Source organism: Heteronotia binoei, chromosome 9 (assembly GCF_032191835.1).
Source record: "Heteronotia binoei isolate CCM8104 ecotype False Entrance Well chromosome 9, APGP_CSIRO_Hbin_v1, whole genome shotgun sequence".
NCBI classification, from domain to species: domain Eukaryota; kingdom Metazoa; phylum Chordata; class Lepidosauria; order Squamata; family Gekkonidae; genus Heteronotia; species Heteronotia binoei.
This window is the reverse complement of record NC_083231.1, coordinates 36,766,649-36,788,039: the sequence shown is the minus strand read 5'-3', so window position 1 is coordinate 36,788,039 and position 21,391 is coordinate 36,766,649. Positions and strand designations below refer to the sequence as shown.

The 21,391-nt window shown below is 42.4% G+C and overlaps 1 protein-coding gene across 2 annotated transcripts in view; it reads right to left on the bottom strand.

Moving 5' to 3' along the window:
- Positions 1–3,806: 3,806 nt before the first annotated feature.
- Positions 3,807–21,391, bottom strand: part of LOC132577048 (uncharacterized) — a 43,910-nt gene continuing 26,325 nt past the window's right edge. The window contains exons 19-28 of one of the 2 annotated variants that reach the window (XM_060246475.1): positions 20,032–20,279; positions 18,864–19,032; positions 12,200–12,401; positions 11,941–12,071; positions 10,102–10,262; positions 9,039–9,196; positions 7,618–7,824; positions 7,131–7,225; positions 5,642–5,763; positions 3,807–4,121 (exon numbers count right to left, since the gene is read on the bottom strand). In XM_060246475.1, the coding sequence (XP_060102458.1) occupies positions 3,883–4,121; positions 5,642–5,763; positions 7,131–7,225; positions 7,618–7,824; positions 9,039–9,196; positions 10,102–10,262; positions 11,941–12,071; positions 12,200–12,401; positions 18,864–19,032; positions 20,032–20,279 (1,732 nt within the window). In that variant the 3' untranslated portion in view covers positions 3,807–3,882. The remainder of the gene's footprint in view (positions 4,122–5,641; positions 5,764–7,130; positions 7,226–7,617; positions 7,825–9,038; positions 9,197–10,101; positions 10,263–11,940; positions 12,072–12,199; positions 12,402–18,863; positions 19,033–20,031; positions 20,280–21,391) is intronic. The other variant, XM_060246476.1, reaches the window with a different exon arrangement.

Below are 21,391 nucleotides of genomic sequence, written 5' to 3'. Positions count from 1 at the left end.
GAGGAAGAGCCAGAAAGTCCCAGTGTGTGTGTGTGTGTGGAATATATTAAGCCCTTTACTGTATCTTTTCTAGGGATGATACCAAATTTTACTACCCCCGTTTCACTCAGATCCCTTTTCTTTTCTTTCTCCTTTGTGGAAACAGAACCAACAAGTCTGTATTTTCACCTCATTTCCTGTTTTTATGCCAAGTTTATTCGCTAACTTCACATAATCCTAAACATTTTTGCAACAATGGGCTGTTTCTTTTATGCCATGTATACACTGTGGTAAAAAAAAATGAATGTGACCAAAGCACAGGCTCAAAGACTACATAACAAAATAAAAACTAAAAGAGGGCATATTCATATAGTTTTAATTGTTTCCTTGTACCTGACAAGAAAGTTGAAAAGCAGCTATAAAAGGTTTGTTCAGGTACATGAGTTCTAGTGAAGACCATCTGATTTTCATCTATTATTTAGATGCATCTTAACTAAGAGAGTATACAAAATGATTGCTATAATCCTAACACATCGATTTAAAAGCAAAACCTTTTTGTAACTTCTGTGTCTCATAATTTCTTAAACATTTACATTTGTTGCTGGTTTGGAAAATATTATTTGTAGATCACAATATATGCGATTGTCAACCTGCATTAGCATTGCTCATGTTGTACAGTATAGGACCAATATTTTTATTAAATAAATTACAGAACAACTAACTACTACAGGCACCAACTCTTTAAATATGGAACAATATAAGTTGTTTAAGCTGTTCTTCAAACTTCCAAAGCTAGTAATTTCATCCTTATCTTAACTTGTATTGATAGACAGAAACAGAAATAAATTTGTCAACTTTTTCTATTTTTAGTCTTTTCTTTCTGTGCCTGCAGAAAAGACTACAGCTGTGAAGAGCTTATTTAGCTGTTGAAGTAACTCTGGTGCTGGATATTTTAGCCACTGACTTCAGCCCATTCCATAGGAGTGGTTTTCAAAAATGTCCCCATTGCTGAAATGTTCTTGGCATGATGGATGGTTGATGTGCCTATATCTGCAAAAGATGGTAGATAAATCCAGGGCTTGTTTTCTGGAAAAAGAAGAACTCTCAAGAAGGAAATTAAGGATAAACACAAGGCTGCCCCTCATGAACTTTTAAACGTTTTTGGAGAATTTTGTTTCCACAAAGAAGTTCTGGAACAATGTTCTACCACATTCCCCCAGAAGAAAAAGCCCTGGATACATCTCCCTTTTGTAGTTTGGATTTGTGTGATGAAATTGGTACTTGCTCCATTGTCCTTTCCCCCCCCATCAATTGCAGCCAATTTATGGTAGCCCTGTAGGATTTTCAAGGCAGATGGTGTTTGGATGTGGTTTACCATCCATGTCATGACCATGCTATTCCATGGTGGTCTCCAATCTAAATACTAAATAGGGCCAGCACTGCTTAGTTGCCAAGATCTGATGAGACTGAGCTGTCTCAGGTCAGGAATTGTCCTAATTACAGCCTATAATTTAAATTTGGCAGTGTGTCTTTCTTTAATCTGGATTGGTCTGATCTATGAGGGCTCTTATGTTCAATAATTCTGGAAGTTCTTGCCCTGACCTGCATAGCCCTGGCAAGTTCAATCCTGGAAGTTAAACAGGGTCAACTTTGGCAAGTACTTGGATGGGAGATCTCCTTGAAATACCAGGAGTCAGGGGGAAGCTTTACTCAGCCACCTCTTTGAATATCCCATGACCCCAGTAGGGGTCAGTCACCAGAGGTCACCATGACTTCCAGGTGCATGCGCACCCATGCAAGAATATCCCCAAAACTATTTTAAAGTTCTTTCTGAATTTTAGCAGCATTTGCCCTGCAGCAGTAATCTCTGCAGTTTGTAAAGGTGATATAAATAGTTTTAAGTGTACAATCTTCTGCACTTCAGTCTAATGTTTCATCTTTGAGATGCTTCAGCCTATTTTGTCACAATATTCATCACATTGTTTTTATTTATTTATATTAAGATTTATACCCCGCCCTTCTCACCTAAGTGTCTCAGGGCGGCTTACAACATAATAGTTCAAACACTTCAGTTTAAAACATTTAAAAATACAATTAGAATACAATTAACCATAAGTTAATAAAAACAAGATAGAATAAAACCGGCGGTCTATAGATGCATTTAGTTCCATCCAAAATATTTTCATTGTCAGTTAACATTGTTAACATTGTTACTAAGACAAACCACTTCTTTTTAAATTGTTCCTAATCAGTCTACAACTGAACTCAATCATACATATACAGCTCTTTGTTACATTGTTTGTTTCCTGCAGGTTTTTTCTTTTTAAACCAGCAAAGGAATTTCTTCAAAATGTTCCTAAATGGAGTCAGTCTACTGTGACTTGCAGCTATGACAAGTTTTTGCAGAAGTGCTAGAAAGCTTATTTTCTCTTTTCCTCTGTTTATGCATTATATTGGATTTCAGTTTAAACTAGGTTTTTTTTAAAAGAGGTAGCTAAAACTATACAACAAAACAATTTTAAAAATAAAATATTTAATTTTTATCCATGCTCATGGATGCAGATGTACTGGTTTTGCTAAACTTGGCAATGAGTGGTGTGCCAGATACCAAGGAGATTTATAGGTGGGCTGCGAGGGGTTGAAATTCTTAAATTAGCAGCTGCATCTCAACTGCCTCCCCCACACACCCTTTTTATATCAACAAATGTAATTAAAATACTGAATTCATTTCATGCTGTGTTACACTGATTAAAACTATTCTATTAAAGTTTACATAACAACACGGCAGGAGCAATGCTATGTTTGAATTACCACATAGTACAATTTCATTTCACTGTCAAACTGCCAAATCAAGACAATCTAGCATCTCAAGCAGATATCATTCCACTATATCATACAGAAATGAAAATGAGGCAGGTGAATCTGTGCATATTTCATCATAAGTTTTTTTTTAATAGTATACTTCAGAGAGAATCAGAACCGCTTGATCTCTAGTTACCGGTCTTGTATATGCTGCATACAAACAGATGTTCACTGTACTACACAGCTTACTTATCCACCTACAGGAATGACAGACTGGTTTCTATGCTAATGTGTTTATGAAAGAATAAGGTTTTGGGTTTCTTTTGGAGGGGAGTGAGTATTAAGTGTATGCATGTAGTGTACATGCCTGGAAGTCATGGTTGACTTCTGGCGACCCCTAGTTGGGTCTGGACATTCAGAGAGGTGGCTTGCTGTTTCCTGCCCCTGGTATTCCAAGGAGGTCTCCCATCCAAATACTTGCCAGGGTTGGCCCTGTTTAGCTTCTGAAATCTGACAAGACTGGGCTTGCCTGGGCTATCCAGGTCAAGTCAAGAAGAATAAGTTTTCTTGAGTAAGAGCTTGCTTCATCAGACACATGGAGGGAGGCAGAATTACAAGCAACAGAAAAGACTTATTTCTGTTTAATTAGCTAGTTAATAGAATTTGGTTTACTCTTTGTTTCTATACTGGTGCAGAGTGGTAAAACAGCAGTACTGCAGTACTGTGGTCTGAACTGTCTGCCCACGACCTGAGTTTGATTCCAGTGGAAGCTGGATTCAGCTAGCCAGCCCAAGGTTGACTCAGCCTTCCCTCCTTCCGAGGTCAGTAAAATGAGTACCCAGCTTGCTGGGGGGAAAGTGTAAAAGACTGGGGAAGGCAATGGCAAACCACCCCGTAAAAAGTCTGCTGTGAAAATGTTGTGAAAGCAACATCACCCCAGAGTCGGAAACGACTGGTGCTTGCACAGGGGACCTTTCCTTTTCCTTTCCTTGTCACATCAGTGAGAATAATTTCCAAATCTTTTATAAGTTGTACTGTGTGCAGTACTTGCGTTTTAAGTTTATATACCTGATGTGTTGTATTCTGTTCAGAATGGTTTTCTTAACTATTTTCATGTTCTTCTTCGCTGCTTGTAGATTCTTCTCCAAATAAATCTTTTCCTGTTGAACTTCCAGCATTGGTGATGCTCACCATTTTCAAGGTGATGAGAGTTGTGCTGTCACTTAAGCCTAAAAGTATCGTCTGTCTGTCAAAGGCAACAGTTAGGTAGGAGATCTTGCTGTCTGGGGTAAAGATGGATATAAGCGTGCCACTTTCCAAGTCCCAGAGGCTGACTTCACCTAATAGAAATAAATATACATAGTGTCATGTTGGACTGGGTACAGCCAGTATTTCTGTTGCTGAAAAAGAGGAGGTGTTTCCTCGGTCCACCAAAAGGGCTATACTGGAGTTCACGGGACTTGCATGGGGACAAAAGCCCTGTAAGAAGGGAACAGGGCTGTAGTAAGAAGGAGAATTGGTTGAGATTGGCTGAAAAAGCTGGTCAGATCCAACCCATTATGCTCTGCTTAAATGCTGCATTGTGAACTTCTTTCCTCCTTGGCTGTAATAAGCAATTTATAATACTTCAGCTCATAAATCTAAAATACATATAAACAGGCATTTCTTCTTTATGGTCTTGAGCCATCCATGTAGCTTCTGTAGTAGTGAACACAAACCAAAGTTGCCCAAGTGCTATAAAAGTTATGTTTTAGCAGTTTCATCGCCTTTCTACAGTAACACTTGCCTCCTTCTACAGCCACAGGGTAGTTAGAAATTTGCATGTATATATGGTTGTAGCTAAGCAGATATATAGTACAATTGTCTGTCTGCTGCTTCTTCCTGTGTTCTGTATCTTATATGTTATTGGCCTGATGCCTGTGTACCTTTGATCATGCAGTGGAAACAGGCAGTCTTAAGGAATCTCCTTGGCACCTGCATATGTTTAACATCTAAAATATTTACAAGAGTTTTGCTAATGCATATTTTACTATTACTACATGCTCAAGCAATGTAGAAGAAAGGAGCTACAACACTGATAAAGCACAAGAATATTGCCAGTGATTCCTGTATGTTTGTATTCTGATAGCAAGATCTAAGGTTGATGTGGGTTCTAACTAGGGGTCATTTCATAGAAAAAGAGGTGCTGGAGCTCATTAGCACAACACATTAGCACACCTCATTTGCATATGCCACACATTCCTGACATCACCAGAAGGTGTACTAAATTCTATCAGCTCGGCATCTACCTTAAAATGCATCTTGAATTATAATTGTCATAAAACCTTACTCCCATCATACTTTTTAAATTACTTTCTCCTATGTGGTCACAGTGGCATGATGAAGATTTCCATCTGTCTGCTTTGTATGTGTTGGTTATTTCCTTATTTGGGGGGGGGGGGGATATTAAGAAAGTTTGTCTAATTTTAGAGTTCAGCAACATTCTCATGGGGTTTGAACAATGGAGCCAGAAGCAAGTATTGAGAGGGGGGGGGAGAAAAAGCAGTTTTAAAAAAGTTTAAAAAACAACAAGAAAGAAATGTGTAAAACCAGCGAAGTGAGTAGCTGAAGAGTTAATCACGTCAACATATACATCGAAAGGATCTGACATTCACTTTTTTGCTCCATAAAGCAATAGTCTCTTTAATATCTTCATAGATTAGTACCTTGTTTGACTATCAAGTACTAGGCTAGTAACTGGGTGCCAACTGAATTGAGTTCACTAAAGGTTTACTGGATTCAAAAGTATTAATGCTCAATATACTTTCAGTTGTGTATGTTTTCAAGCCCCTAAAGTACCACTTATAACTGTTCAACTAACCTGCAAGCAGGATGGCCTTTGTCCCTTCTAATATGTGTAGTTTGCTGTTCACAGTCAGATGAAGACCTTCATAACCTTGAATTAACTTGTGCCCGTGCTTAAATGGATCCCAAATCTTAATCCTAGAAAATTGTTACAGGGAATTTGTAGCAGTTTTATAATATTTACTATGACTTATTCATTCAGCAGTTGCTTTTTCTATAGAGAAGGTAAAGTCGAAAGTTATACAGACTTTCCTCCCACTTGGTGAATCCTTGAGAGTACCATGTAACATTTTAATATTGGGGACATTATGTGTAGTCCCGTGATGTATGTATCTGGTGTTCTTCTTCCAGATTCTACTGTTGTTAATTCACACTTCTATTAAACTCTTAAGAAAAAGATATTGGATTTATATCCCGCCCTCCACTCCAAATTTCAGAGTCTCACAGCAGCTCACAATCTCCTTTATCTTCCTCCTCCACAACAGATACCCTGTGAGGTGGGTGGAGCTGAGAGGCCTCTCACAGCAGCTGCCCCTTCAAGGACAATCTCTGCCAGAGCTATGGCTGATCCAAGGTCATTCCAGCAGGTGCAAGTGGAGGAGTGGGGAATCACACTGGGTTCTCCCAGATAAGAGTCTGCACACTTAACCACTACACCAAACTGGCTCTCACTTTGAGCCACTCCTATAGGCTCTCACTTTGAGTCACTCCTACAGATACTGCCATATTTAATTATGGTTTCAAAGCTTCGTAATTCAAACATCTGGTACAGGAAACAGTCTATACAGGAATTGCTGCATCATCTTACTGATTAGTTATTTGAGGTTATACAGAGATGCAAAGTAACAGAACGTAGAACACTGACCAAAAATCTGTTGGCTAATATAAGTTAAGAGCTGTATAATTACATGGACTGTCAACATTTTCTTGAGCATGAAAACTGAACAGAGTGCCATCCTGAATGTAGCAGATGAAAGCAGCACAAGATATTAGAAGTCGCCACCGCTGTGGTGCTTCTGAAGGGGCTGTGTTGAATATCAAAACAGATGAAGTTTGTCTTCTGCCACATCAGACCACTGATAAGTGTAGCTCAGTACTGTATACTTTGAGTGACTGCAGCTCACCAGGGGCTCAGGTAAGGATAGGCCTTTTTTAATATCTGGTCCCTGAGATTCTGTAACTGGAGGTTCTGGGGATTGGACTTAGAATCTTCTGAAGGCAAAGTATCAAACTAACACTGAGAACTTCTCCAGTGACATCTGCATCCTTTCATCAACCATAGGTTAGTCTGATTTTTTTTAAAATAAAAACACTGTTAAAATTCACTTTATTGCAGGTACCAATGCTTGTCTCTCTTTTGTACAGTGTTACGGTTCAAAAAGCCTAAAGATAGCAAACCATTCTTTTAAGTGTATTCAGTTGCTAAATTATACCATTAATTTTTGTGTTAGTAATTTTAATAGGCAAACAATAGACATAATGAATATATAATGGATTTTCCTCACCTGTTTTCCACCATCTCTCCAAATATTATTCTACTTGCATCATCAGTAATGGCTATGCAACAGACATTTGGTTCATTTTTTAATCTTTTCTGAACCTAAAGTTTTCAGGGGAGGAAAATCAGTTTTAAGCATTTCCCACTCTACTAGAACTTCATTGGCCATGCATTCATCCATAATTTTGGAAGAGCAAAATATGTAAGAACAATGAAGGGCCCAAGTCAAAGAACAGCTATCCCCTTTTTAGAAATAGAGAATGATCAAGAGCTAGAGAAATACTTTTGTGGCCTTGGAAGCTGGATGAGTGAAAAGAAAAAAACAAGGTCCAAAACAGAATATTCTCTAACATTAATTTTAAACTGGTCTAAAGCAGAACAGGAGAGAGTAGCTCAAGGGACAAATCATATTATTCCTTTCCCAAAGCATTTATAAAGAAGATATAACTTCAAGGCAAAGACAAAACCACTCTAAAGTACTTCAGAAATAATACCTTTCCAGACTTTAAATTCCACAGTGTTACATAGCTGACTTTTTCCTCCTCATTGTAATTGGTGAGTACCAGGTAAAGACCATCATAGGTTAAGGCAGCACTGTGTAAGAAAAGCATGGACTCTCTACTCTCAATAGTGTGGAGATGGGACATGCTTTCCAAACTGAACACTGACAAGTGATGTGCGTAGTAGGAACAAACAGCCACCTAAGGGGGTAGGGAGAGAAAGAGAGAGGGCTTCATAGATTTGAATTTGTTTGTTTAATATCTTGGGCCACAAATGTGAGTTCTTACATGAAATAAAGTTTCAATTTGATTAACATTTGGCTGTTGGATGCCTGTACCCACACACCCACACCAGGAAAACTCAATATATCTAGTTCTACATGAAATAAAGTTTTAATTCGATTACTGCTGGGATGCCTGTACCTCCCCTCCCCACACACACATACCAGGAAAAAACCTCAGCATATCTAGTAGGATGTGTGGAGAATAAAATGGTGAAGGGCATCAGCTAGCTTCGCACATTCAATTAATTTCTCTTTACCATGTATAACCAATTGTACCTCCCTCTCCTGCACTTTTTATTTACTTCATTTATAAACCCCACCCCCATGCAGAACCAGGGAATCCCAGCAGAACCAATGCAGAACTAGGGAATCCCAGGCAATGCTGCAAGCCTAGAACAACCAATGTCAAAGTAAAGAATACAAGCCAACCTATTTAAAAATTATAGGATTGCCTATTGGCCGACATGGGAGATGATTGAATGACCATTTGATATAATGAGAACCAGGAATGCCAATTGACTTGCATGGGCTCCATTGAAATACGCAGTACATGAAAGTCACAATGAAAATGTCGAATGGATTTATAATGAGGGTCTCTGGGTCCAGATATATGTTCTGGGAGTGGAATGACAGACCCCAGAATGGAATAATGGCCCCTGAGTAAAGGAGAAATGTTCTGGAACTGGAAAGACCTCAGGAGTGCAATGACTGTTCCTGGAACTAGGTAAACTGTTCGTAATGCCAATAAAGGTAAACTAACTAACTAGCTAACTTAACTAGATAAACTGCTTTTGGATTGGAATGATGCCCTCCCCCGCAAAGTGGAATGACAGTCCCTGGAAGTAGATGAAGTGTTCTGCAACTAGAATAACAACCCTTAGAGCAGAAGTCATTACCATATCAGAAGTCGCTACCATGGAGCCTTGGAATGCTGTTCCATTGGCTTCTTGGTTGACATTTCAAAAACAGAAGAATTTTTTTTTCATTTTTTACTGTTTTGAAAAACCAGAAATTGCACAGTTCTGTTTGCCAAAAGGGTACACTCCAAAATGAGCTGAAGTATAACTATGTACCTAAAGCATTTAAATAGCAGCAGATTATTAGTGGCAGGCCAAGAACATTTCTTCTCACCTTTTGGTCTCCACTCAGGAGGTACTGGTCAATAGCATTGCTCTTCTCATTCACAAGCATCTGCAGCTTCTCCATCTCTGCTTTCGCTGCCTTTTCCCATCGTCTTTTCTTTCCTGTTTTACTTTCATTCCGCCTTTCCCATGGAGGACATAACACTGCTATGTGTGTATATAAAAAGAACATTTATTGTGATGTGTTAGCTGTGGAAGTTTAATAGTTCCAAGCCACACAGTATTTTGGTAAGACATGAGATCAACAAAAGTAAGGTCATCTAAAGTTATTAGGTGAGGATCCAGAGGGTTGGATTCACTGGAGCACTTTTGTACTTGCTGTACAGTGCAACTTTCTGCCCTCTCCCCTCCTACTGCAGCCCAAAATGCTCCCTGAAATGATATTTCAGGGAGGTCCCCTATCCTTTAGGAGCAAAATTTCAGGGGGCATTTTGGGCTCCAACAGGAAGAAAGAGGTGTGAAAGTTATCCTCCATGGGCAAAAGGCTCTGGTAGATCCAGAGTGATATCGTTTACCCAAGGGCTTGTGTTAACTCATTGGAATTTGTCACTTGGAGATGATCACATCCACTGTCAGATAAAATAGGGTTTCTTAAATAAAGCAGATTTTTATACAGCAGAGATGCTGTGTTGTAGAGTATAGGCTGCAACAATTATTCCAGTTTATCTTACTTCTGCTCAGAGGTGTTTTCTCCACTGCCAACCTCTCTACTTCTTCAAGCTTGCAGCGCTCTCTAATGGTCTTAAGCATATTGTATATCTCTGCACCTTTTTTAGGTATGTACTAAATTCACCAAGGCTTTCAATTTACCCAGTTCAAGAACAAAGTGGTACTTTAAAACTTCTGTGCATTCTTTCACAGCCTCATCTCTGCAACATACTTAAACCAGTTTTATTAGATTTGTGGCTGAAATGTAAGACTGTTCAGGGTAAATTCAGGGTCACAAACTTGTATGTACTCATGAATTACTTTAATACTCTGTTTTTTGGCTCCTCTAATTCAATGTGATAATGATAATTTTCAGTCTTAAATTGGAATGAAATGTAGGAAACCTGTGGTTCTTTTGGACAAGACTTCTTTGTATAGTTCCATGTTTTCTTTGGACAACGCATGGTTAGGTTGGGCAGCGTGGAAGGAGAATTTGTCTTTGTATTCTGGTCTTATTCGATCTTTAATGAATCCAGTTTCCAAATTCCAAGTAATAAAATGGTCTCTGAAAATACAGTATGAGCAAAAAAAGAAAAGCAGGATTTTTATCAAGATGTCTTCCTAAATCTACAAATTTCAGTTCTATTTTTCACCTGAAGATGTATATGGAGATGGAATAAAATCTTTTAGTTAACCCTTTTCTGCAATTTTAATTAATAGGTTAAGTTAATACACTGTAATTCCCAGTCTCTCTCTTTGTGGTTGAAGGAGCACAACTTTAATTTTACTTCTATTTATTTATAAACAATTTTCAGTTAGCCAAGACTTCATTAATCAACCAGCTAGGTTATTACAAAACATTGCATTGTTGCAATCACAGTGCAATTCTAAGCAAGTCTACTCAGAATGTACTGAGGTCTACTCAATAGGGCTTTCTTAGGAGTGCACTAAGAAAATACAGAGTAAAACTGTGCCCCAAATTAAAGCAAGGCAGATGCGATAATTATAGATTGCAAATTCTTAAATATATACACATTACAACATACTTTGTTTCAAATTTCTATGCAACTACAGCAAATGTTCCATTCTGAATGCAACATTTTTTTCTTGGTTCAGTAGAAGATATAGTCAAGGAACCGATCAGATCAACTAATAATGGCTGAACAGATTTCCCCCAGGTTTAAGTACAGATATCAGAGCATATATGGACAGATGATCACCCGCGTCACACAGATGTAAAACCTGTGGTCTAAATCTTCTGATCATCCTCAAAGATGGTTTGGTATCTTAGAGCAAAAGATGTCCTATGCAATGTAGGGGATGTTTAATCCAGAAAATAGCTTTCAAAAATGTGCTCTCTTTTGATGATAGTATAGGATTCAATTGATTATATATCTTGATTTGAAAACTGGTCTCTTAGTTTGCCTTTGAAATACTTTTGTCCTCATCCAAACATTGAATTGGTCCAGTAATCTGATGGTTCCAGTCATTGCCACCCTCCCAAACTGCTTCCTCAATGGAAAGAGCTAGAGAATAAGAGCTGGGAATTCAATTAAAGAATGAAAGCTGAGAATTAGAAGACCCAGACAATCGTCACTGTGCAACAGCAATTACTGTTTGTTTGCTTTTTTAAGCCTGAAAAAGGTGCTCCAGTGGCGTGGAGGAGACAAACAGTGGCTGTGGGAGCTCATTTTGGACTGTGTTCTTTCCACAAAGAAGGTCTCAAGCTAGGTTTGATAAAAACACAGGGTTGGATCCAGACTAAAGTGATGTATTTGCCAATTTGCCCTTCCTGGTGCAAACCCTTCTCTTGACATTCCTCGGGGTCCCTGATCTTCCAGGACAGCATTTTGTAAGATCAATGGGCTGCAATGGAAGCGGGGAGGCAGAAAAGTGCCATTGGAGAACTTAGTATGGATCCAACTCATACCAAGGAAGGGGAAAGCTTAGAGGACCCCATTGTACAAATACTCAAAACATAAAAATAAACCACAATGAGCCATACTGGACACAGATACAGGTGCTCTTTCTATCGACTTTTCATTCCAACATGTGCCTGTGTCATTGGAGACAGTGATGGTAATCCAAGTAAGGTTATTATAGATATTTTAATGTTAATATTTTAAAAGAATGAATGGCTTTATCTTTGAACCTTAGAGTCAGTCAGGTTATGTTAACAGATCTCAATAGTGCACGCTGGTGTCTATGGGGAAATAAAAATCTCGTTACTGCAGATGCATTACCTGTTCTCTGAGAGACCAAGCAGAAGGCCTCCTTCAAGGATCCTGTACTCATTACTTTGGCAAGGAATGATGTAAAGGCCTGTCTGCTTCTTTATGTACTTCTTTTTCAGGAGATCATAAACCAACAGGGTCTACAATATCATAAAACATATTTCTGCTTTCAGTAAGAAATAAAACAAATATTCACTTTTTCTTAATCAGCCTCAGGTTGGATGCCAAAAACTGAAAAGCAAGCAGTATTCTGAACTATATTTTGTACCTGGAAAATGGGTCTCGGGGGGTCGGTAAAGGAGGACATTCCTTTGTCTGTAAGGACAAAAAGTTTCATGTCTCTCACCAGCACGACATCCGTGTTCTCTAACAGCCCCTTCTCCACTCTAACAGCATTGTGTTTACATTTTGATTTCACAATATTCCATACTGTTATGGCTCCTGGACTCATATTTTGGCACACAGCATACCTTAGGGAAGATTTAAATGAGTAGACTTTAAGTGAGAAATGGCAAAGGTTCTACAAACATTATTTCTGAACCAATGGATAGTACGGGAGAAGAATTTCTAGCAATCAGTCACCCCACTGCTTGCAAAAACAAGCTTCTGTTAATTTTGATATACAAGATGGTGTTAATTTTACAGATATGTGTTGTGCTGTGGAATTAGATTTAGAACTGCAATATAAATCTCTGTAATTTGTGATGCCTTTTGCTCAGTCTCCCTCTCCATGCTCTTGTAAGTCGCACCTATGATGCTAGATCCTGTTACAGGCATTCTCTGCCTGTCTAGTAGCTCCCACTCCAATCTAGCAGATGAATAATAAGAAGAGATTATTTTATCCTCTGGGGGAAAGAACATTGTGCAGAATGCCTAGGCTAAAATTGTTCTTCCTTCACTGAGAAGCCAGCAGTGTGATCACAGACGTCATAATCAATCCCCTGCTCCACAGAACCAGCTCTGAGCCACAATGCCTCATCATGGATGACCCAGTGACCTGCAGCATCAATACACATTCACCCTGTGAAACGATACCACGTGAAATGTCTGAAACATGGTCAGGGCTGTAGGTATTACAGGAGTGAAATGTGTCATTGCACAGAATTCAGCAGCCTGACATTAAGTTTAACTATGGGTGTTTTTACAATGACAGTTTGTGACTATCACCGCATTGGAAACTCACCTTTTACATCACCTAACATTCTCACAACTGTTTTGTATTGTTGCTGTCCGAAGCATCTACATTTGTTTCGGTGAGATGAGTTTCGGAGCTGCTGCTGCAACGTTTTTCTCCACACTAGTTTTGATCTGGTCTTTTCTCTACAGGCGTTTCAAACTTGTATTGTAGAATCGTATACATTTAACTAAGCGCTAGTATTCTGGCTGCCCTCTGATCAGAGACACCCCCCACCCCCAAACTGAAACGCTTAAATGTAAAAGGAAAATAATTAAAGTGGAACAGTGGCAGGTGATTTGAAAACTCTAAAACTCTGGATCAAACTGAATATAAAAACACCCAGTGAGAGGTCTAGCCCTGATAGAAGAAGATATTGGATTTATACCCCACCCTTCACTATGAATCTCAGCGTCTCAGAGCGGCTTACAATCTCCTTTACCTTCCTCCCCCACAACAGACACCCTGTGAGGTAGGTGGGGCTGAAAGAGCTCTCACAGAAGCTGCCCTTTCAAGGACAGCTCCGTGAGAGCTATGGCTGACCCAAGGCCATTCCAGCAGTTGCAAGTAGAGGAGTGGGGAATGAAACCTGGTTCTCCCAGATAAGAGTCCACACACTTATTTGATTTGATTCCGCAAGGCCCGCACTTCCTCTGGCAGCTGGTTCCACCAGTGGAGAGCAGCGATTGAAAAGACCCTTTCCCTGGTGACTTTCAGTTTGGCCTCCTTCGTCCCGGGAATTACCCCTGGTCCAATCGTTTTGAAACTTGGGGGGGTGTTTTGGGGAGAGGCACTAGATGCTATACTGAAAATTTGGTGCCTCTACCTCAAAAAACAGCCCCCCCAGAGCCCCCGATACCTCCAGATCAATTCCCCATTATACCCTATGAGAATTGAGGTTTTGAGAACCATATTGGAGTACCCTCTGGGGAATATATGGGGAGAGATGGTCCCTAAGGTAGGCAGGTCCTTGACCATATAGGGCTTTAAAGGTAATAACCAGCACCTTGTAACTAATCCAGTACACTATTGGCAGCCAGTGCAGTTCCCGCAGCCCCGGCTGTACGTGTTCCCACTTAGGGAGCCCCAATAACAGCCCCAATAACCACCACAGCAAACTGAAGACAGGCTGGAAACTGTTTGACTGATGTTTGGTGAAATATCAGAAACCGCAGTGAGGCCTGAGAAACCCTCCAGAACTTTGGAAGAGGCAGAGGGTGGGATTCAGAGCAGCATCCCTATACACATGGAAGAGCATCCTCCCATCTAGGACAACTTTTCTGGCCTGCGCCTCCGTAACAGACTGAAATCCTGCCCCTGGGGGAGAAGCATCTCCCAAGAAAAGGGTTTGGGGAAGCATTTTGGGCTGTTATAGAGAGGGAAGCCACAAAAGTTGGGCTCCACAAGTAGAACTCCTTCTGTTCATGGAAATACTAATAATAATAATAATAATAAATTTTATTTCTATCCCGCCCTCCCCACCTCGGCAGGCTCAGGGCGGTTAACAACATTTCATAAAAACATATAATGGTTAAAACTTTTACATTTAACAATATAAAACAGTAACATTAACTTAATAACATTAAAACAATCCAGTAAGTGCAGTTATTCAGCGGTGTGGTCTTAACCGCATTGGCGGGTGCTTAATTGCCGATCTTCTTAACAGTCCAGGTATGCAAGTTTAAAAAGGGCGGTCTTGCAGGCCCTGCGGAACTGGTCAAGGTTCCGCAGGGCCCGCACCTCCTCGGGGAGTCGGTTCCATAGGGTAGGGGCCGCGACTGAAAATGCCCGTACCCTAGTATTCTGATATTTAGTCTCCCTCGGCCCGGGGATGGTCATTAGATTTTTCCCAACTGATCTCAGTGCCCTCTGGGGTTCATACGGGGAGAGACGGTCCCTCAGGTAGGTAGGTCCTCGGCCATATAAGGCTTTAAAGGTAATGACCAACACTTTGTACTGGACCCGGTATATGATCGGCAGCCAGTGCAGTTCACGTAGCCTCGGCTGTATATGTTCCCGTTTTGGGAGTCCCAACAACAGCCTGGCCGCCGCGTTCTGCACTAACTGCAGTCTTCGAGTCCGGCACAAAGGTAGCCCCAAGTAGAGGGCATTACAGTAGTCCAGTCTTGAGGTGACCGTTGCATGGATCACTGTTGCGAGGTCCCGGCGCTCAAGGAAAGGGGCCAACTGCCTTGCCCGCTTCAGATGGAAGAATGCTGACTTGGCAGTGGCTGCTATCTGGGCCTCCATCGATAGTGAAGGCTCCAGTAAAACACCCAGGCTCTTTACCTGGCGCGCTGCTTTCAATGGCGCGCCATCGAAGACCGGGAGAGCTATTTCCCTTCCCAGAGCGCCGCGACCCACGCAAAGGACCTCTGTCTTCGCTGGGTTCAGCTTCAGCCCACTCAGCCTGAGCCATGTCGCAACAGCCTGTAAGGCCCGGTCGAGATTCCCTGGTGCGGGGTCGGGCCAGCCGTCCATTAGTAGATAGAGCTGGGTGTCATCCGCATATTGATGGCAACCCAGCCCAAACCGCCGGGCAATCTGGGCGAGGGGGCGCATATAGATGTTGAACAACATCGGGGAGAGCACTGCTCCCTGGGGCACCCCACAGTCCAGTGTGCGCCTCCGGGACTGTTCACTCCCGATAGCCACCCTCTGTCCCCGACCTAGGAGAAAGGAGGAAAGCCATTGCAAGGCCGACCCCTCAACCCCAATGTCGGCGAGGCGGCGCGTCAGTAGCTGATGGTCGACTGTATCGAATGCAGCCGACAAATCTAATAGCATCAGCACCGCAACGCCGCCTCGATCCAGTTGCCGTTGGAGGTCATCTACCAAGGCGACCAACACCGTCTCCGTCCCATGGCCCGGCCGGAAACCAGACTGACATGGGTCTAAGACAGAAGCGTCATCCAGAAACCTCTGAAGCTGCGACGCCATGGCCCTCTCAATAATTTTACCTAAAAACGGTAAGTTAGACACCGGCCGGTAGTTCGCCAATTCGGCCGGGTCTGCTGTAGCTTTTTTCAAGAGAGGGCGGACCAAAGCCTCTTTCAGAGGTGTTGGAAACTGCCCCTCTGAGAGGGACCTGTTTATGATGTCCCGTAAAGGACAACTAAGCTCCCCTGGCAAGATTTAATCAGCCAAGAGGGGCAAGGGTCCAGATCGCATGTTGTCGGGCGAGCAGCAGAAAGGATTCTGTCGACTTCCTCCAGGCTAAGCGGGTCGAAGTGGTCCAGCACTAAACCCGAAGACAGGCACGGTGCCTCAATTTCACTCACTGTATCCAAAGTGGTAGGCAGGTCTTGGCGGAGCAACGAGATTTTATCTGCAAAGTATTTCGCAAATGCCTCACAGCCTATTTCTAATTCCCTAACGTTTGGTTTGCCTTGTGGCAGCGTTATAAGATCCCCAATTACTCTAAATAATTGTGCTGGGCGCGAATTTGCAGATGCAATCTTGGTTGCAAAGTAATCTTTCTTTGCAGCCTTGACTGCCATCTCGTAAGACTTCATAAACGTTCTGTAGGATGTTCTCGTTGCTTCGTCCCGAGTATGCCTCCATTGCCTCTCTAGTCGTCTGAGCCCTTGTTTCAGCCGGCGCAGCTCCAAGGTATACCATGGCGCCAGCTTCGTACGAGGGCGTAGAGGACGCCGAGGTGCAATTTCGTCGATAGCCCTGGACAGCTGGTCCTGCCAGATCTCCACCAGGTCATCGAGGGAATTGCCAGTGGGCCAGGGATCCCTCAGGGCTGTTTGGAACCGTTCCGGGTCCATCAAGCCCCGAGGGCGAGCCAAAATAGGCTCTCCGCCCATACAGGGTTGGGGCAGCGCCCCCATACAGGCCTTAAGGGCCAGGTGATCCGACCATGGTACCGCTTCTACGGCGATATCGTTCACCAGAATCCCAGATGCAAAGATCAGGTCTAATGTGTGCCCGGCCTGGTGTGTGGGAGTCGTGACAAATTGAGAGAGTCCCAGTGTCGCCATGGTCGACACTAGGTCCATCGCCTGAGTGGAGGCCGTGTCGTCGGCATGGACATTGAAGTCGCCCAAGACCATAAGCCTCAGGTACTCCAACGCCCAGCCCGCCACTGCCTCCAATAGTGATGGTAAGGCGTTAGCTGGTGCGTTGGGCGGACGGTACACCAGCCAGACCGCCAACCCCTCTCCAACATCCCACATCAGACCGGCGCATTCAACCCCATCGATCTTTGGGTCCGGGAGGGCCCGAAAGGAGTAATCCTCCCGTATGAGTAACGCTACGCCTCCCCCCCGCCCGCTGGTCCGTGATTGGTGAAAGACCGAGTATCCCGGGGGGGACATCTGGGAGAGAGCTACTGTCTCCCCGTCCCTCACCCAGGTCTCGGTCACGCAAGCCAGGTCCATATTCTGCCATAGCAGAAACTCCCTAAGAGTCGCGGTCTTATTGTTTATGGACCTGGCATTACATAACACCAATGACAGAGGCGGGCATTTCCTCTTGGTCCCACTACCTGCCACCGTTGGGATGGGAAGTAGACTGGAAGGTGGCCGAGCACTGTTTTGTCTCTGTCTCCTTCCATTATATTTCTGTCTATTCCCACCGTCATATCTTCCCCTCCCCAGGAGCACTGGAATCCCTTGGCCGAGCATCTGTAGCAGCCCAAGATAAAATCACCGGCGTCACTTCCCCGATTTGTCTCCACCTGTGCTAACTTTAACCCAAGGGCAGCTGCTTTACTGTTTGCAGAGATATTACTGGGAATGAGAACTTCTTATATAATGCTGCCTTGGATATGACTAAATAACTGAACAGGTAGGAGTAGCAGAAATCAAGAGAGCAATGAGGAGCAGCACAGAGTGCCTCAGTCCTGTGACATGGAGGTAGAGCTCAGGTGTAGGGTTGCCAAGTCCCACCTGGCCACCAGCAAGGGATGGGGAGGGAAGGCAGTTGACAGATCCAGATTGGGAAACTCTGGGAGATTTGGGGACAGAGCCTCGGGAGGTCAGGGATATCCATGGGAACAGTTCTCTATAGTCTGGAGATGAGCTGTAATACCAGGGGATCCCCAGGTCCCACTTGGAGGCTAGCATCTCTCTTCAGGTGTGGATTGGTGCATGCAGGGGTGGAATTCTAGGAGGAGCTCCTTTGCATATTAGGCCACCTGCCCCTGATGTAGCCAATCCTCCAAAAGCTTACAAGGTTCTTTTTTGTAAGCCATTGGAGGATTGGCTACTTCAGGGATGTGTGGCCTAATATGCAAAGGAGCTCCAGCTAGACTTGTACCCCTGGGCGCATGCAAAGATTATATCCAACAAAATGGGGGGGGGGGGTTGTTCCTTTAAGGCAGCAACAGACTTTAATTAAATTAGTTCCTGAAATGACTATGCATTCCAAAATCTGTATAGTGAAAAAGCCACCATTCCAGAGTGTCAAGGCCCCTGCGTTGCAGCTTGGCAATAGCCCTAATCAGCTTTTCTTGATAAAGCATTGGTTCTCCTGTAACACACAAGTTGTAGTTCCTTCCCCTTCCTTTGCACAGAATGTATCTAACCATAATATTTTTCTACCTCTGCGGAGCAAGATTTTGGAAGCTGGTCATGGATCGTGCATCAATTAGACATTTTTTTCTCAAGGAAACATTGACATTCCAAACTCCCATGTCAAGCAGGCCTCTGAATTTTTCTGACCACATGGAATATAATAGAATCTGATTTAAAAGTATAGAACCAGGATTTCTTAAATGTTATTACCTTTTATTTTTGCATTTTCTTACCTGGGATAGTTCTCCATGGTCACAATATTCTGGATGCCATTTGTTTTCTTTCTTTTGCTTACTGTGACTGTCAAGGATTGGTCATTGATCTTTGAAGCCAAATTCCATAACTGAAGATAATTTTCTCCATCACAAAATGCTAAACAATATCGAAGATCAGAACATACACCTGCATGTGGGTAACAGATTTAAAAACAATTAACAGTTTGTGCTCTTGTTCATCACATTCCAACACTGCATTGTACAACTGTAATCAATTTTACAAATCAATGAAGGCGTCAATCTGTTTATTTATTTGAATATCTATTCATTTATTGCAGGGGTGGCCAATGGTAGCTCTCCAGATGTTTTTGCCTACAACTCCCATCAGCCCCAGCCAGAATGGCCAATGGCTGGGGCTGATGGGACTTGTAGGCAAAAACATCTGGAGAGCTACCGTTGGCCACCCCTGATTTATTTGAATAGCTGCCTTTCTCCTGAGTATGCCAGCATCTACTCTCTCCCTCTTCCCTTCCCCCACACTCCCCTTTCCTTGCTCCTCTTTCCTGTCTCCCTTTTCTACCCCATTGCTATCTTGATGCTGTCTTCCTTTTTTTTATTGCTATGAAGCAGAATTTTGGATTGACCGCTCCATTTGTTACTGATAGGCTGAAGTGCCATCTATTATAATAGATCAATTGTTGGCTACGGAATATTGAGTTTTATAGTATTTATTAATGCTGTGCATGATTTTAAATTGCATTGTATTTATGTGATGTATTAATTGTTGGAACCTGCCCAGAGCCCTGCTTCTGGGGATGGGAATGGGATACAAAACAGGCCTTATTCCTAGTTAAATGAATAATCTAACATATATATCTTAAAACTAGTGGCTGTTTAAATCACTATCTCTAGCTCCTTTTGCTCTTTGTCTGATTTGTCCCTCATGGAAGCAACTTCCATATTTGAACCAGAGTATGTTAATGATTGAATTAATTTGTTACATACATTTGATATTAACTTGAATACGGAGCTATGTTTCTGTCTTTCAGGTTTTCATTTCATTTCCCAGTAAATAACTTTTGGAATCCCAGAGTGATCAACCCTGATATATTTTTCTCTCGTTGACTCTGGCCTCTAGATACCTATAACTTCTATTTTGTAAAACTCTTGAAGAGAAACTACTTACCACCAGCTGGGATTGAAGGAAATTTAGCCAAATGTTTGTGTTCTTCAGACTCCAGGTTCCACAATAATATCTCAGTGGTATTGGTGTTTGGGATGGGGCTGAATGCTACCAGGTGAGATCCCTGACGAGGTACAGCAAAAATGTGAACATAATCATTGCAGCAGCCTTTCAGACTGTGAGCATAGGCAAAGCTGTGGACATTGTAGAGTTCTATTTGCATAATCTCATGCTGTTGCATAAAGGGACACCTGTAATGACAAAGCTGATGTTGAGTGGGTTATGTGAATAGAATTAGAACCACTGTGCCTGAGTCAAGAAAAAACTTTTCAAGGTTAGTGGTTAATAAAAACATCTGTAGTGTTCAATTTCAGTTTAGAGGAAAGGCTTGAAGGGGGTTCAAGCAGTCAATGTTAAGAGCATCATACTTTTTTTTTTGTCAATTGTCTTTCTGTTAGAGTAGGGGTCTACTGAGCACACTGATCTATTACCATGCCCCAGGAAATAAAAGAATTTTCTTATAAACACAACAATTTGTAGTGATCTAATTAGAAGAGAATACAAAAACCAAGAGTTGTCTTCTCACATATGAGAAATGATGTGCTTTTTTGAGAGCCGGTTTAGTGTAGTGGTTAAGTGTGCGGACTCTTATCTGGGAGCACCAAGTTTGATTCACCACTCCTCCACTTGCAGCTGCTGGAATGGCCTTGGGTCAGCCATAGCTGTCATAGGAGTTGTCCTTGAAAGGTCAGCTGCTGTAAGAGCTCTCTCAGCTAGGGTTGCCAATCCCCAGGTGGGGGCAGGGGATCCCCCAGTTTGGAGACCCTCCCCCCGCTTCAGGGTCGTCAGAAAGAGGGGGGAGGGGAGGGAAATGTCTGCTGGTAACTCTATTATTCCCTATGGAGATTTATTCCCATAGAAAATCATGGAGAATTGATCTGCAGGTATCTGGGGCTCTGGGGGGCCCTGTTTTTGGGGGTAGAGGCACCAAATTTTCAGTATAGCATCTAGTGCCTCTCCCCAAAATACCCACCAAGTTTCAAAAAGATTGGACCAGGGGGTCCAATTCTATAAGCCCCAAAAGAAGGTGCCCCTATCCTTCATTATTTCCTATGGAAGGAAGGAATTGAAAAGGTGTGCCGTCCCTTTAAATGTGATGGCCAGAACTCCCTTTGGAGTTCAATTATGCTTGTCACAGCCTTGATCTTGGCTCCACCCCTAATGTCTCCTGGCTCCACCTCAAAGTCTCCTGGCTCCCCCCCGAAGTCCCCAGATATTTCTTGAATTGGACTTGGCAACCCTGCTCTCAGCCCCACCTACCTCACAGGGAGTCTGTTGTGTGTGTGGGGAGGTAAAGGATATT